Source organism: Vicugna pacos, chromosome 10 (assembly GCF_048564905.1).
Source record: "Vicugna pacos chromosome 10, VicPac4, whole genome shotgun sequence".
Classification (NCBI taxonomy): domain Eukaryota; kingdom Metazoa; phylum Chordata; class Mammalia; order Artiodactyla; family Camelidae; genus Vicugna; species Vicugna pacos.
In genome coordinates this window covers 25,447,316-25,463,868 of record NC_132996.1, presented here as the reverse complement: position 1 = coordinate 25,463,868, position 16,553 = coordinate 25,447,316, and the positions used below count along the sequence as shown (strand labels likewise).

The 16,553-nt window shown below is 52.9% G+C and overlaps 1 protein-coding gene across 4 annotated transcripts in view; it reads left to right on the top strand.

Annotated features, from left to right (window-relative positions):
- The window catches only part of DGAT2 (diacylglycerol O-acyltransferase 2), a 29,114-nt gene extending 14,462 nt beyond the window's left edge, over positions 1-14,652 (top strand). For 3 of the 4 annotated variants that reach the window (XM_006203321.3, XM_072969172.1, XM_072969173.1), the window contains 6 exons: positions 3,934-4,041; positions 4,424-4,494; positions 10,611-10,815; positions 11,404-11,578; positions 12,392-12,594; positions 14,349-14,652. In XM_006203321.3, the coding sequence (XP_006203383.1) occupies positions 3,934-4,041; positions 4,424-4,494; positions 10,611-10,815; positions 11,404-11,578; positions 12,392-12,594; positions 14,349-14,503 (917 nt within the window). In that variant the 3' untranslated portion in view covers positions 14,504-14,652. Of the gene's footprint in view, positions 1-2,160; positions 2,261-3,933; positions 4,042-4,423; positions 4,495-10,610; positions 10,816-11,403; positions 11,579-12,391; positions 12,595-14,348 lie in introns of those variants that run through there. The other variant, XM_072969174.1, reaches the window with a different exon arrangement.
- The last annotated feature ends 1,901 nt before the right edge of the window (positions 14,653-16,553 follow it).

Below are 16,553 nucleotides of genomic sequence, written 5' to 3'. Positions count from 1 at the left end.
CTTCCCTTGGCAGGGTAGAGAGCAGGGATGGGGTGCTATTTATCAAGCCCTCTCAGTGGACCAGGCACTCGATGTGTCTTTCCTTGACTTCCCACTTCACGGGTGAGGAGGTGGAGACTCGCGAGAGGCTCTGTGACTCTCTGAGACAGTGAAGCTCATTAAGGGGCAGAGTTAAGAATTACATGGAAGCCCAGAGCACTCACCAGGGAGCCCAGCTGACTAGGGAGCCCAGAATTAGTGGGCCTGGTCTGAAATAGCCAGTCTTCCCCTTGAGGCCCAAGAGTGGGCTTTAGGGTTGGGGGAATCCATGAACTTCTAAAATTAGATGCAAAATTATATGTGAAATTATATGCACATTTTTCTGGGGTGAGGGGCAATTGCTGTCCTCTTACTTTTACAGAAACACGTGGCCTCAACAGGATAAAGAAACCCTGCTCTGAGGAACAGAGTGAACTAAACTAACTTCCTCAACTCAAACCCCCAACTTGGCTTTTTTTTTTTTTTAGAGTCCTGGACTAGAGAGCACAATGTAACCCCTCCATTTTCAGAGGAAGCAGGGGCCCAGTGAGGGGCAGAGTCACATGAGAAAGAAGTAATAGGACCAGAACAAGACCCCATGGAGTCCAGCCTCCAGGCCCCGGCCTAGTCTGCTGCGCCAGCTCCCTTAGTCCCCGCTTGCACCTGGAAGCCACCTCCTACCCGCCACACTGTCTTAGTGGGTCCAAGCTTGGCTGAGGGGAGCTGAGCGGCTGGCTGGTAGAACCCCACCCTATGCAGCAGGCGGAAGGGGCTGCTGTGGGTTAACAATTGATCAAGCCCAGCCACAGCCCAGAAACCGGCCCAGCATCTTCCCAACACCCTTGTGTAGGTGGGAGCCAAGCCTAGTTGGACAGGCAGGTCTGCTGAGCTGCCGCTGATTATTGTCCCGAGCAGCCCCAGCCACTCCCTCCCACTTTTCCCCACCCAGATTTACTGGCAGGGGCTTACCTGGTGTTGCAAAGGCCGCTGTGGCCCCATCGGCATCCCTATGAAATAGAGCCACCATTTTTGTGCCATGGATCCCCCTGGCATCCTGGTAAAGGCTATAAACCTTTCTCAGTGATTTTAAATGTGTAATACATCAAAGGAAATCAATGATATTAAAATGTAAATATGCACGGATCAAGGAATCAAATTAGACATAGATTGACACATGTGCTTTTTAAAATTATTACATTAAATCAAAAGATCCAGCAGCAGACATAGTCATTACCAGAATTCATAAGTGGTGGAGAAAATGATTTTTCAAGATATATGGAAACACCTTTGTTTTCTATTGTTGTCGCCGTCAACAGGTACCACTAGGACTACCGCGATCTGGTACGTTCCTAAACAAAGGAAGCAGTATATATTCATAAGAGATGGGTGAAGATGAAGATACCGTTTTTTCCCCATTCAAGTCCATGGATTTCTAGTTTGGACACTTATCGTTGTGTTAAGTCCTCTTCATCCATCATCTCATGTAATCTTCTTGATGCCCTGTTGGAAATTGAGGCTCAGGGATGGGCCATGTGTGTGGCCAGCGAGCGGCAGGGCCCCAGCTTCAGGAAGAGCACCTCCAGGCTCTTCACAGCCCTGATGCTGCCTCCTTGCCACTGAGCAGCCACAGGCTGCCCCGCTGGTGGGCCTCGGGGAGCAGAGTTTTGAATCACAAGCTGGACCCTGATGTGTGGGGAGGGGTGATTGTGAAGGTGGTCCTGAGCCTTCCACATGTGGAGACACAAGCTGTTGGCATCTCATGGCCCGAGTGGAGTTGGTTCCTGCTGCAGCCCCCCAACCTCTGAGGAGGGAGGAGGGAGCAGGGAGCACATTGTTTAGAGGACATTGTTTAGACTCTGAGAAAGGAAGGTTGTTTGCTGGGTTTAGGTCATTTTTTGCTCAATAAACCTTTGCTGTGTTGGTTGCCAGGGCTGGAGAAGTTCATCTGACCTGGTTCCAGCTGAAAGGCTGTCTGCTGGAAGGAGTCTGAAGGGGTAGACAGAAAGCAAGACAGATGCTAGGGGCTGTGGACATATGGGGGCTGGAGGAGTGAGCCCCCAAGCTGAGGGGGACTAGAATGCAGTCTCTGGATCCTCAGTCAGTTCTCTTTTCTTCCTTCCAGGCTGCATTAGCACCAGAGTGAGGACAGTCGGTAGGGATTCCCACCTTCCTGGAGAGCCCAGATATCTAGGCAGTGGGTCCTGGGGCTCAGCCTCCTCTGGTCTCTCTACCCATCAGCAGAGTAAGTGGTTTGATAGCAGTTAGGTACCCAGCCTACTGAGACCCTAGCCTGAACCTCAGGGCCCCACCTAGGCCCACCTGGAGCATCCACCTAGCCTCTGAAGGCACATAGATACCTGTGGGGTCTAGGGGACTAGAGTGACCTTTATTTGAGGCGTAAAATCAGGGACCAGAGGCAGACTGTTCAACAATATGAGTGACTTTGTAAATGGCCTTAACTTAGACATAGCCATTCACCAAGCTGCCTCAAGTGCTTCACAGTTTGCCTTTAACAAAGTTTTGTGGGTTGCAAATGCTGCCCTAGAGACTCATTTTCCCTATCTGTGACGTCCCACTCCTAAGTGTGAAAACTGGACACCTGGCCACTCTGTGTCACTGCCCCTCCCAAGAGAGTTGTAGCACTTTTAGCTGCCTTAGAGGGAGGCTGGCTCAGAAGCCTAGAACGGGACTGGATTGTGAATGACAAGGGACTGCCATTTTCCTGCCTTTTGACTCATGGGGAGTCTGTGTCTGGCTCTCCCCTCTCCCTCGGGAAACCAGAAGAGGCTGAGCACAGTGGGGAGAAGAGAGCGTGGAATCCAGAGCCAGGCAGCCCCAGAGCACCATGACCAGTGCAGCGCCCAGCAGAGGGCTAACTTCTCTCGTGGGCTATGGGGGGGATGCTGGACTGAGGCCATGCTTCTACCAAGCATGAGGACCTGTTGCTCCAGTGCTGTGCTGAGTGACAGGAAGCAAAGATGTGGCCTCCTAGGTGGAGAATTCAGAGGTGAGAGATCCCTGTGGGAGGATGGTATACTGGAGAACAGTTCTTGAAGAGATGAGGTCTAAGCTAGACCCAAAGGTTGGGTAAAAGTTGGAAAGATAGAAACCCTGATGAGGGCTTCTGTGCCAGTTTATTCAGCCTCATGGCCAGCAGGCCCAGAATGAAGGGACCACTGGAAGTTGGCCCCAGAGGGTCTTCTAGATGTCTTACTGGGGGGTTGAGAGAGGAGCTGATGAGCTCTGGGCTTTGGCTGAGGACTGCCTGGCTCTCCTCCTGGGGCAGGAATCCCACTCTCTCAGATCCCTCCAGGGGCAGGCTGGGGGTTGTAATTTTTGGTCAGCTTCTAAAATCTAAAATTATGGGCTTAATGATCAGACTTTAGTTTGAGTCCTGGCTCTGCCTATTGGATGACCTTAAGCAAGTTACCTCCTCCTAGAGCCTCAGTGTTCTCATTTCTGAAATGGGATAAACGCCACCCTGCCTCTCACTTGAGCCAGTGACTCAGCCCAAGTCTTGAGAGGCAGAGGCCCTTGGTAGGTCCCTCCCCTTGTCCACAGTAACTATCCTGGGCACTAGGGTGGGGAGAATGTGCAAGGAGGGGGCAGAAAGGACAGCTCTAAGGACAGCTTCACAAGCAGCTGATGTCCATGTTCTCCGGCATTGCTGTCCAGACATGGAGCCCACGTGCCTCTCGATGCCAGGACAGCCCGTCAGAGTCTAGGAGATGAGGCTTGTGTCCCTATGAGCCTCCTGTGCCTGCAGGCTCCCTCTGCCCATGTCCCCAGCTGTGCCTATCTCAGTGCCACAGTAAACACTCACTCGGTTGCTCGGTGAGCCTTTGTTCGGGGTGGGAGACTGAAGCCCACCTGGGGAGGACAGGCCTGACCTGGGACCATCTGCCTCCCCACCAGGAGTGACCTGCAGCATCCTCCTCATGTACACATTCTGCACCGATTGCTGGCTCATCTCCGTGCTCTACTTCACCTGGTTGGTGTTTGACTGGAACACGCCCAAGAAAGGTCAGAGCATGGGTTACCTTGCCCCCAGCCCCTCACCCTCGTGTCACTCCCTCCTGTACCGGCTGAAGTTCCTCATTGTGGGTGCTGCCTCTTTTAAATTAGACATACTATGTGAAAAGCACTGGGCTAAGCCAGGGTGTAGTTTTGGATGAAGGAGTTATAGTGCCTCAAAAGTCAACATCCTGGTCCTCGCTGGAGCTCCCACTCAATCCAGGGTTTGCATAACATGAAGGAATGAACGTTGAAGGGGGCCCAGGAGGAAGAGGGGAGGATGCCGCATAGGGTGGTGGTCACCTAATTCAGGAGTTCACACTGGCTCTGCCCAGATGTCACCCTCCCCCACTCCTACTCCTTCCCAACACTGTGTTTTGTTCCTTGGAAGGTGGCAGGAGGTCACAGTGGGTCCGAAACTGGGCTGTGTGGCGCTACTTTCGAGACTACTTCCCCATCCAGGTAAAGATTTGTGGGTGTTATCTTGGGAAGGTGGGAATGGATGGGAAATCTGAATTCAAGCCTTAATGACAATTCAAGCCATTCACAGTGACTACGTGTGCTGTGTTGAACCATGTGACATCTCCCATTATGAGCATCTGTTGATACTCTACCCCACTTTATGCAAGATTTAAGGCAATTTAGACTACATATAATGCTATACCAGGTAAAAAGAAAAATCAAGACCTGGGGGTAAATACTAGTGTTTTATTCTTAAGGGTCACAAAATTGCAGTGATTGCGCTTCATGATCATCTCTGAACTTCCTGGCAGCCAAGGCAAAAAGGGAAATATGATAGTCATTTGTTCTCATTTTGGGAAGGGAAGAAGCTTGCTAGCTTCTTAGGGAAAAAAGACTTGTTCTAGCATTTGGAACTACAAGATGTTTCAGACACATCCTGAGTGATGTAAGGAGCAGGTGTAATAGCAGATATTATGATCAGTGCTTGTCTGTCTTTCAGTGAATATTAAAGGCATAACTTAAAATGGAGGTGATTTATCAAGAGCAATACTAATGTAGTCCAAGTTCATCTGGCCAGAACCAAGGATAACAATAGATGTGAGGGGTTTTCTTTCCTTCTGAAGCTCTTGTAGAAATACTACTTCTCTCAGCCAGTCGTGGGTGGGTCGCTGGGGTCATGGCCCTGGGGATTAGGGCCCAGAAAATTTGGTGAGCAGTGACTGAAGAGTGAGACCCTAATTGCTGAAGTGCTTGGGGAAGGCTTCTGGAGGCGCTGCTCCTAGAACTCTGTCCGGAAGATAAGTAGCACTAAAGGGGTGGGGAAAACAAGGAGAGCCTAGGCAGCTGAGTTTGAGAAACCTGGAGGGTGGAAAATGGTTAGGAGGTGGAGGAGAGAGGGAGGATCTCCATTTATTGGGAGACTTCTGGGAGTCGGCACCTTTCCCCAAGGAGTCTCCTTTAACCCTCCCAGCATCCTGTAAGATGGGTATTCATTTATCCCGTTTTTATAGAAGAGGAAACTGAAGGTCAGAGAGTAACATAGCTGAATGAGGCTAATAGGGGATTGAGCCAAGATGCCAGTTGCTGTCTGGCCTCAAAGCCTGGGCTCCTCTCAGCACAGCACGCTGATTCCCCGTGTGGCAGAGCTGTGGGAAATAAGCTTGGACCGATTCTCAGGCTTCCATCAGGCTTGGAGGACAGAGGCAGGAAGAGCCCAGTCTGACTCTGGGTGAGGCTGGGTCAGTTTAGACCAAGTTGATCCCTGGGTTTCCTTCCTCCTGCATCATTGGCCACTCTGGGACCCCCACACTGGTCTTCTGAGCACCCATCTTTTCTGGGGCCAACCTCAAGGGCCTGACAAGATGAAGGGTGGCCTGGACTAGCTTTCTATCTCATCTCTGCTGGGCCCCCTGCCCGTGGTCTGCAAGTTAGATTGGCAAGGCAGAGGCATCTGGGCCCTGGTGCCTGTGGGCTACGCTGGTGGATTGTGGATAATTCTGGCAGAATCCTGAAGGTTTTTCCTGCAGGGGAAAGACCTGTCTGGCCAGCTCACTCAGCAACCCAGCCCCGGCACACCCTAGCTGCTAAGGTAACCCAGCAGAAATCATTGGGTCTGAAGAGCAGAGGCAGTGTGTGTGAGTTTGAAAGTGTGCATGATGCAGGGTGGTGTATGATTGCTGTTGTGAGTCACTGACTGAGACATCCTGGCATGCTGCCTGGAGGAGGTGGCTGGGTAACCCTACATTTCTCTGCTGTACTCGGTATGGTGGGGGCGGCTCCAGGGCCAGCTCCCTCTGCCCACCCCAGCCTGAGCCCAGTTTTCCCAGGACCTTTGGGATCATCCCTTTTCCTGACCCCGTCTCTTTGGCTGCAAGGAATCCAAGGCTGTTGTTTGTAGGAGGACATTGCATCATAGGATCCAACCCTCTCATCTTGGAGGTGTGGAAACGGCATCCCAAAGTGGGGCAAGGACTGGTCTGGGTTGCGTAGTGACTCCATGCCAGTGCTAGGACTAGAATCCAGGCCCCAGATTCTTTCCCACTGAATGCCTACTGTCTGTTTCTCTGCGAGAGATTCAATCCTGGATTTCCAACCCCAGACTTCGCCTGTCTCCCCCTCTCTGCTTTACTGGTGGAGACCTGGGTTCAGATCCTGCTCTGTCACTCTATTCACTGTTGCTCCCTGTGTAGTGCTGGACTCTCTGCTGGGCGTGAGGTCCCAGAAGAGTCTGCCTGGGTCCCCACCCTTGGGTGGGCTCAGTGTCTAATGGATCCTGCTAGACTTGTCTTTTTTCCCCCAGTACTGTGGGCACACACTTCCTCAAGCTCACTGAGCCTCATTACCACCTCACGTGTAAAGTGGAGCTCTTCATATGATAAAAAGTGGGAAATGATGGTTGCGTGTGAGGGCTGATGGACTCTGTTTTCTCTGCTGGGGCGCTTACACGGCCTGCCCCTCAGGAAGCCTCTCGAGGCTGACAGCTTCCTCCTCCCAGAAAAGGATGACCTGACGACCAGCGGTCGGAGCCAGGACAGGCGGGTGCCCTTCTCCACTGATCTCTGTCCTTCCCAGAGAACCAAAACAAAACCCTGTGCCTCTTATCTCACCTCTGTTCCAAGAATTCAGCTGGGAGTTGGAGCCGCAGGACACATGTGAGCTGGCTCCCGGGCACCAGGCCCAAAACCAAGCCGGGCCTGAGGCAGGCCAGGCATTATGCCTCAACCTGGGCTCTGCTCTTGCCTGCTTGCGGCCTTGGCCAAGCCCCTGCCCCTCGGGGCCTCAGGCTTCTCCTCTGTGCAGGGAGGGTTTGGCCTTGTGACCTGACATCAGGGCTGATGTTCTGTGGAGCCCTGTGTGACCCTCCTGCCCCTCCCCCCTTTCCCAGCCTCTTACCAATGGTTGTGGAAGGTCTCTAGCTGGACCCACCCACCCATACTTCCCTACCTTCCTCCTAGTGAGGCTCTTTGCCACCAGAGCAGTTCAGCTGGCCCAGAGAGCATCCCCCCTCCCAGCAGAGCTGGGGCTCCTGTGTTCGCAGCAGCAACCAGGACCACTGGCTGCCTGGAAGAGGAGTGGGCAGTGCCCGGGTCACCTCTCCCTGAGGGACAGGCAGTGTCATGGGAGAGACTCGGAAAGCCTCTCTGAGCTTAGAATCATCTATCTGTCCCTCTGCCTCATTTCACAGATAGACCAGCTGAGGCAGAGAGGAGGGACTGTCCCAAGGCTGCAAAGCAAGTCAGTGGCAGGGCTGGTACAGAAACCAAGACTGTCTGCTTCAGGGCCCGTGTTCTCACTCCGTTCCTCTGCCACCAGTGTGCCCCACTGTGTAAGCTTAGTCAAATCTCTTCTCTGGCTCTGAGTTTCCTCCTCTGTATGGTGCCAGGCTCTTTGAGCACCTTGCCTACCCTGGGAGGCAGGGAGTGAGGAATGACTTGCTAGGAATGTGTCCTAGGCTCATGTCAGCCAGCAGGCCAGGCCCAGGCAGCCTCTTGGGCTGAGACTTTGCCATGGGGAACAGTCAGGGGACTGGAGAGCGGGTGTGTGAACAGAGCCTTCATCAGCATGTCCTTCCTCCTCCCTCCAGAAATGGACACTCTGTCCCCCCGGGGAGAGGGGAGTGTGACAAGAAGACTCATCAAAGCTCATGCTCAGTTTCGGGGGAGGTTTCAGATGCCTGCACTTTTCTGGGTGTACTGCACCTGGGGCCTTCAACCTGCACTGTGCCCCACGGCCCGTCATTTAACTAAAAGTCATACGGGATAGAGGCTTGGGGGAGGAGGGAAATGATTTAAAGAGCCAGCCAGGGTCCCACCAGGTGGCATGTCTACATCCCAGGCCCAGGGAAAAGCACAGCTGGGGGACCTAGTCTCGAGGTGGCGGGTGACTTGCTGTGATCTCCAGGGAAGCAGCAGCTCCTTTCTCATGGCCTCAGTCTTCACCTTGTAATCAAAGGAATGGCCCAGATCAGGCTCTTCCAGCCCATCCTGTGTTCAGGGCTCTCAGCCCCAGCTGTCACCTCAGGAACAACCTTCCAATGTGGTACCAGCTGCCTCTGCTCTTCCCTCAACTTCCTCCTCCTCCATGGAAACTGGCTCAAGGTGCTTTTTCGTTCTGGCTTTTTTAAAAACAATAATTCATTTGTTTATTTGCTGGGGGGGAGGTTTAAGTAGGTTTGTTTATTTATTTATTTTTTAATGGAGGTCAGGGGATTGAACCCAGGACTGTGTGTGTGCTAAGCACACACTCTACCATTAAGCTATACCTCCCCCGCTCCCGCACCATTCTGGCTTTACTGAGCTCAGATCTGCTCTCTGAGGCAAAACCCCAGAACAACCACCTTGCAAAGCTCATGCAAAGCTGGGCTCCCTTTAGACCCCCTTGTGCCCACCCCCCACCAGCCCTGGATTCAGCTGCCACTGTTAGCATTTATGTGGCGGGCAGCTAAGGATTGGTTGGGATTTTGAGCTGCTTTAATCTGCTCGCCAAAGGGAGAAAGAGTACAAATGTCCCAAGCAACAGGGTGACACTCAGGGGGTCTTGCTCACACTCAGACACACTGGCCGTGACAGAGCCAGGGGTGGTGCCAACCACCCACGCTTCCACCCACTTCTGTCCTCTGTCACCCGAAGACTCAGGTGTCAGTTTCCTGACCTCTCACACCACCTCCCCCGAAACTGAGCATGAGCTCCTGCCCTCAGCCAGGACGTTCCCAAAGCTGGAGGCATAGAAAACCCAGGCTCCTGATACTCTGCTGGTGGCCAGGGGCTTGGCTCCCAGCCGGCATCGGTGTGGGGACATGGGTACTTTGAAGCACAGCAGGTGGGAATGCATCAGTGCCACCTCTCCAGGGGCAGTGCAGCCCAGCAGACCACAATGGCCATAGACCCAGGCACTGTATTCTAGCAGTTTGTCTCAAGAAAACAGTCAGATGCGAGGATACAAATCAGGTATTTATGGAGGCATTATTTCCAAAGGAAATTTTGGAAGCTTTTTAAAGGCCCATCAGTCAGAGTTTGATGACAATTCTGTTACATGTTGCAAAGCCATGAGATGGCACGCTACTGAGGGATTCTGATAAAGGAAAATAGCTATGATATGCTTAGTAGGTAATTATATAAAAATGATATCAACCATATGACCTCAGTTTTGTGGTTTTTAAAAAAGAACATGAGAGTCAGAAAAAAACTCATGTCAGTGGTTTACCTGGATGGAGGTAGGACTTTCATGCTTTTGATTTTCTTCCTACTTTTCTGTATTATTTTAATTCTCTGGTTATTCACTATTTTTCTTAACAGAAAAAGTGATGTTTTCTGAACACGATGCCCATAGCTCTCCATCCCTCTCCTCACCCTCCACCTGCATCGTGTTCCCTATAATGCTGGGTGGGTGCCTCTTGTTGCTCAGGGATAAGGGAAACTTGGCACCATCTACCCCACCCTTCATGCCACCAGTTCCAGGGCAGGGGGTGTGCCCTGAAAAAGCTAATCATCCTTTAGAGCATCCTCGGACAGCTTTGTTGGTAGCACCGCAGGCCAGCTGCCCCAGCTTTATAGCTGACCTCTCTGCCCCTACCACGGCCGGCACAAGGGCTGTGTGGCTTGTCCTTGTCCTTCCTGCATTTGAGGCTGAGCTGAGTCTGGCTGCCTGGAAGGAAGTTTCCATTCAGGCCAGCTGCGCTGTCCCTTCTCTGGCCAAAGTAAGGGATTTGGACTTTACCCCGATGGAAACAGGACATCCCTCTTTATCTGAGAGTGAGGGGTTGCATTGGGGTTTTAGAGCAGTCGCTCTGGCTGTGGGAAGCTGGGCCAAGAGATGGGGAATGCAGTAGGCTGGCAGAGTGCAGTTAGGAGGACCTGGTGTGTTTGGTTGGAGAAACAAGGGGAATGAGGGTGAAAGTTTCCCACCCGCTTCCCAGGAATTCACAGTCCAAATGGTGACTGCGAAGTACCCGGCACTGTGGCACCAGTGATGAGAGTCTGAGGTCAGCGTGGGAGAGTCACTCCAGTCCTTCAGGCCCAGGGTCTCAGGGGGCATGTCACACCTAGTCCCTCCCCTACCTCTGGTACCCCAGTACCCCTCTCCTGGCCAGTTCCTCTGACCCAAGGTCTTCCCTGCAGCTGGTGAAGACACACAACCTGCTGACCACCAGGAACTACATCTTTGGCTACCACCCCCACGGCATCATGGGCCTGGGTGCCTTCTGCAACTTCAGCACGGAGGCCACAGAAGTGAGCAAGAAGTTCCCTGGCATCAGGCCCTACCTGGCCACGCTGGCCGGCAACTTCCGGATTCCAGTGCTGAGGGAGTACCTGATGTCTGGAGGTGAGAATCCGCCTCTGCCTGCCCCTGCCCAAGCCTCTCTGTTGGCCAGGAAGCCAATCCACAGGGCCCCGGTGGCTGGTCCCGTGTGGAGAGATGCAGGCTGCCACAGGCATGGTGGGTCAGGGCTGAGTGGGAGAGATGTTTGTATGATCTTTATTTAGGTTTTTATCCGGGATAACATTTTCCCTAGAAAACCTTCTCTGACCCCTTTTCTGGGCATCCCCAGCCCTTGTGCTGTGCTCTGCACAACTTGATCATTGTCCATGACTAGTTATCCGCCCACCTTGATCCCCATCAGCCTGACTCACTGGCATTCCCCAGCACCTGGTACCAGCCAGCCAGAATTAGGACCTCAGGGAGTGTTTGCCAAATGGATGGGTTCCCGAAACAAGCTTGTGTCACTATCCCCGTTTTACAGATAATTAGTTGAGGCTCAGAGAAAGGCATAGCTTATGCAGGGCCATACTTCTAGATGGCTGGTTAGGTCTGGGGCCCAAGTCCAGGGCTCCTTCTGTCTATACTGTGTGCAGAGGATGGGGAGTACATCCATGGGCAGCCCTGACTGTGTGTCCCCCCTTCACTCCCCAGGCATCTGCCCCGTGAACCGGGACACCATAGATTACTTGCTTTCAAAGAACGGGAGTGGCAATGCCATCATCATTGTGGTAGGGGGTGCAGCTGAGTCCCTGAGCTCCATGCCCGGCAAGAATGCTGTCACCCTGCGCAACCGCAAGGGCTTTGTGAAACTGGCCCTGCGCCACGGGTGAGTGCTTCCCTGCACACACGCATACACACGTACACACCCCTCCACAGCTCTGCTCCATCTGGAGCGGCAGCTCCTTGTCTCCTGGGGGCAGGACCCAAACCCCAGGAAAGCATAGAAGGGAGTTCACCATCCTGTCTGGGAGGGGAGGTTTGAGCCCAGAGGTTCAGGCCAAGTTTGCCCAAATGCATGCTGGGTGGCTGGGTGGGCAGAGATGCAGCCTGTGTCTCCTGGGTCCTCACAGGTGGGCTGAGAGGTCAGGCCCAGATGCAGGACTCTGTCCTGGGGCCAAAGTGTGACAAGCTGCTAGGAGAGTAAGAGGCCAGGAAGGAGGATGGTGCGGGTGGAAGCGTCAGGGAAGGCTTGTTAGAGGGGTGACCCTGAGGACAGGCAGAGAGGAGCTGGGCAGCTTGGATTTCTGTGACCTTTTCTGGAAATTCAGAGGCACGTTCTGTGTAGCCACCTGTTTAACACGTTTCACTGGGCAAAGCACATTTGTGTCCACCAGCCTGTTTGGTTCTCCTGCAAAATCCTGCAGTGATGCCACCTCATTTTCTATTTGAGAAAACTGAGTGAGGCTAAGTGACCTGGTCACGGCCACACTGTAAAGCCCTGGCGTGCTTGCCAGTCACTAATGGGGCAGAGGGCCTGTCCCCATCTGGCAGTGAGAGGGTATGTGCTTTGGGGTCCCTGGGGGATTCTGGTGCACACTTGAGGGAGGGGAGCTTAGCTGGTGTCTGGGGCCTCTAGGGCTGCCAGGAGGAACTAAAGCCAGTGATTGGGGTGTGACGGACTCTGGCGTCTCCTTTCCAGAGCCGACCTGGTTCCCACCTACTCCTTCGGGGAGAATGAGGTGTACAAGCAGGTGATCTTTGAGGAGGGCTCCTGGGGCCGATGGGTCCAGAAGAAGTTCCAGAAGTACATTGGCTTCGCCCCATGCATCTTCCATGGCCGAGGCCTCTTCTCCTCTGACACCTGGGGGCTGGTGCCCTACTCCAAGCCCATCACCACTGTTGGTGAGACCCCTGCCTGCAGACCCTGAACTTGGGGTGCCACAGCTAGTTTAGAGGCAGAGTTAGGATTCAGATCTGGGCCCTTGGCTCCAATGTCCATCCTCTAAACTGTGAGGATGCGGACCTGTTTGGGTGCTGATGGGAATGAGCGGTAGGGGTAGAGGATGGGGGATAGTTTCATTACCACAAGCTAAGCTGCGCTGGATAAGAAGACAGCCTTCAGCCGTTCTATGTCTGCAGGGCTCAGAGTCTGTCAGGGAAGACCCTGTTATGGTGGAGAGCAACAGGGTGTGGGGAGGAGGTGCAGGGTGCTCTGGGGGGTCCCAGCGGACCCCAGGGAGGAGATGACTCTTACACTATTATCCGAATAGGAATATCCAGCAAAAGAGAGGAGGAAGAGGGTTTTTGTCAGAAACAGTAGCCTCAGTGAAGTTCCTGCAGCAAGACTGTATCTATTTTTGAGGAATAGAAAGAAAAAAAAAATCAATATTCCTGGAGCAGAGGCCTGTAAGATCTGTAGCAAAAAAACCCTCATAAAATCCAAGAAAGAAAAACCAAAATAACTGGCTGAAGTGGGCCCTCAGCTGTGTTGTTTTGGGTTTATTTGGGACAGTTTAGAGGAGTCCAAACAATTATCTATTGTAGAGGGGGGCGTGTGTGTGTTGTGTGTGTGTGTGTCTCTGTCTGTCTGCCTGTCTGTCTGTCTGTCTGTTAATGGTTCACAAGCTAGAGATCACACGGAAGTACAGGGCCACAAGCCATGGACCTTAGAGGTCAAAGCTCACACAGATACTAGGAGTTATCAGGGCCAGATGTTTTGCTTTGTACCTTTACAGAGAGACCAAGTTCCTGCATTTTGGGTTATGTAACCCAGACTTACCCTCAACTCTGGTTATACACAAATCCCAAACCTGGTCTGAGGTCTGCGAGGCCGCAGGGACATCTCCATGCACGGGAGGCTGGAGAGGGACAGGGTCTGGCGGACAGTGCGAAGGGATTTGCTCTTCACCTTAAGAATGGAAAACTACTTGAGGATTCTGGGGAGAGGAGATTCAGACTGGCATTTTAAAGTGATCCTTGGGGCTGCTGAATAGAAAATGGATTAGAAGGAGCAAAAATGGAAGCCACAAGACCAGTCCAGAGTCTTTTGTGGTAGCCGATGGTTAGGACCGAGGGAATGGCAGTGGAGATGGGAAAGAACTGTATGAACTTGGGAGAAATTTCAGGAATAGCGCCGACAGGTCTTCGGGATGAGTTGGGTTTGGAGAGGAGGCAGGATGAAAAAGTTAAATTATGCTTGGGTTTATGAATGTTGGTCTCCTCCTCCTCCTGCCCTTACCACACTTCTAAAAGCATCCTCAGCAAAGCCCTATGAGGAAGGATCCCCATGTGATAGGTGAGGAAACTGAGGCTCAGAGAGGTGAAGTGACTTGCCCAGAGCAGGGCCATAGCAAAGCTGTTATGTGACCCCACACCTCCCACAGGAGATCCCAGCTGAGCACAGTAGGCACAGCCAATCGCGGTCCCACCTGCTGCTGAGTGGCTCTGTGGCCTTAGGCAGGTCCCTTCCCATGCCCCTGGGCCTCAGTCCTCTCATATGTAAAAGGGACAACCTGCGATAGAGCACATTCCATGCAGTTCCTGGCGCGTGGTTGGCACAGGGTACAGAGTTGACGCCATCAGCATCCTGGTGGATGCCCAGGGAGCGTGGGCCAAATGGCATGGACTAACCAGAGACCTCTGCCCCATCCCTGCAGTGGGTGAGCCCATCACCATCCCCAAGCTGGAGCACCCGACCCAGCAGGACATCAACCTGTACCACGCCATGTACATGGAGGCCCTGGTGAAGCTCTTCGACCAGCACAAGACCAGATTCGGCCTCCAGGAGACCGAGGTCCTGGAAGTGAACTGAGCCCATCTGCAGGGGCCAGCTTCTGGGAGGAACCAGCTGCAAACCGTTTTCTAAAGTTCTTGAGTCTTTTTTTGTTCTGTAAATTTGGAAGCATCATGGGTGTCTGTGGGTCATTTAAAAGAAATTATAATGATTTTGTTAAACCGTTACCATGTTAGGTCTTTTTTAAGAAGGAAAGCAGTGAATGTTTCAAGCTCTTTCACTTCCAGTTTGTCCTGTTCTAGGTGGTGGCTGACACATCTGGCCCTTTGTGGTTTCCCAACCAACCCCTCTTCATCTCTTCCCAGAATTACAGAGAAAACACAGCCCTTGTTACTTGGGGAAGGACAGCCATTAATGACTCAGGCCAGTTAGATTATTTGCCCTTCGCGGGGTAGAAGCTACTTCTAATACAGACAGCTCTGTTCCCAGCTGCCTGACACTTGACTGCAGGACCTGTCCCTCTGGCCAAGGGGAAGACTCTGAAGGCACAAGGGTCCCCATTGTGAAGAGCGCAGGGGTGAGCATCGGGAGTTCTCAAGCCTGGTTCTCCTTTCTGCCACCCCCCACCCCTGGGGCTTTCCAATCTGAGCCTGGACTGGCCTCCAGAGAGGTGATGGAGTGCCAGTGATCCGTGCTGGGATGTAGGACTATCCAGGTGAACCATCTCTTGCACGATCCAGCCCATCGCTTTCTGGTTGGAGTTTCTGGTTGGAGTTCTGGCTGGCTTTCCTCAGGGGGGCCGATGACATAGACCCAGTACAGACCCCACCTTGGCCTGAATAACATACCTCCCAGCAGCCTCGGTTTGCTTAACCCACACTCCCAACTGTGGATGTGAGGAAGGGGTCCCATTTCCTGTTGACAGAGGGACCTGGCCTTCTGAGCAGCCGATAGGTTCCAGAACAGAGGTCCCTCAAACCCAAGCCTCACAGATTTGTGCCTGTCTGAGAGGGTGGGGACCAGGGAGGAAACCTAGTCCTCGGTGTGTTCCCTTTTCTCCTGATGAGATCATGACACCATATCAGACTTTTGTATATTCCTAAATGAGAACATGAAAACAAGTCCTCTACGAGTTATTGCTGCATCTCGCCACTGACCCTCGAGGAGACCACCGCCCCTGCTGGGCCACCTGCTGAGCCCTGGCTCCCTTGCCTCTTTGGCCCACGTGGCTCTGTGTGGTGTATTAGCTATCTAATGCTGTGGAATAAATTACTCCAAAACTTGGTGGCTGCAAACGACACTATGTCTACAGTTTCTGAGGGTCAGAAGGAGAGGTCCAGCTTAGCTGGACCCTCTGCTCCAGGGTCTCTCACAAGGCTGCACTCAAGGTGTCGGTGGGGCTGCCATCATCTCAAGGCTGGACGGGGGAGGATCCGCTTCCACAGCCATTCTTCGGGCTGTTGTCAGGGTTCGCTTCCTCCCTGGCTGTTGACCTGCAGCCACTCCCAGTTCCCTGCCACCCGGCCCTTTCCTAGAGGAGCTCACAGCATGGCAGCTGTCTGTGTCAGAGAGAGTAAGAAGAGCCAGAGAGAGAGAGTGCAGACAGAAGTCACAGTCCTCTGTAGCCTGAACTTGGAAGTGACAATCTGTCACTTTCGCTGTTTCTTTTCCTTGATGCAAGTCCCTAGGTCCAGCTGACACTCACGAGGGTCACACACGAGCTGAATACCAGGAGGCTGGGCTGGTGAAGGTGGTGAAGGCTCATGCCCAGCTGTCAGGTCCTGGAATGGCTGGGCTGGGAAGATCCATGTAGATCACTCAGACCGTGTTCCCTTGCACCTGGCCTTAGTTACACCACGAAGGAGGAGACCTGGCCTGCTGTCACTCTAGTGATTTCATGCCACACCCGGACCTCACAAGAGGCCACTTCTCTCTGTTCTAACTCCAATTCAGTAAGTACCAAGTCCCTGGGGACCCTTTCCAGCTGAGACTAAAGGAGCTCCTTCCCGCTTTCCCACTGCCTAAGGCCTGTCCTCGCCATTCATCCACCTCAGGGAACACTCTGCGCCAGAAGCAGTGCACAGGCTGCTTGGGAGCAGAAACAAACATTGGAAACAGCCGAGACATG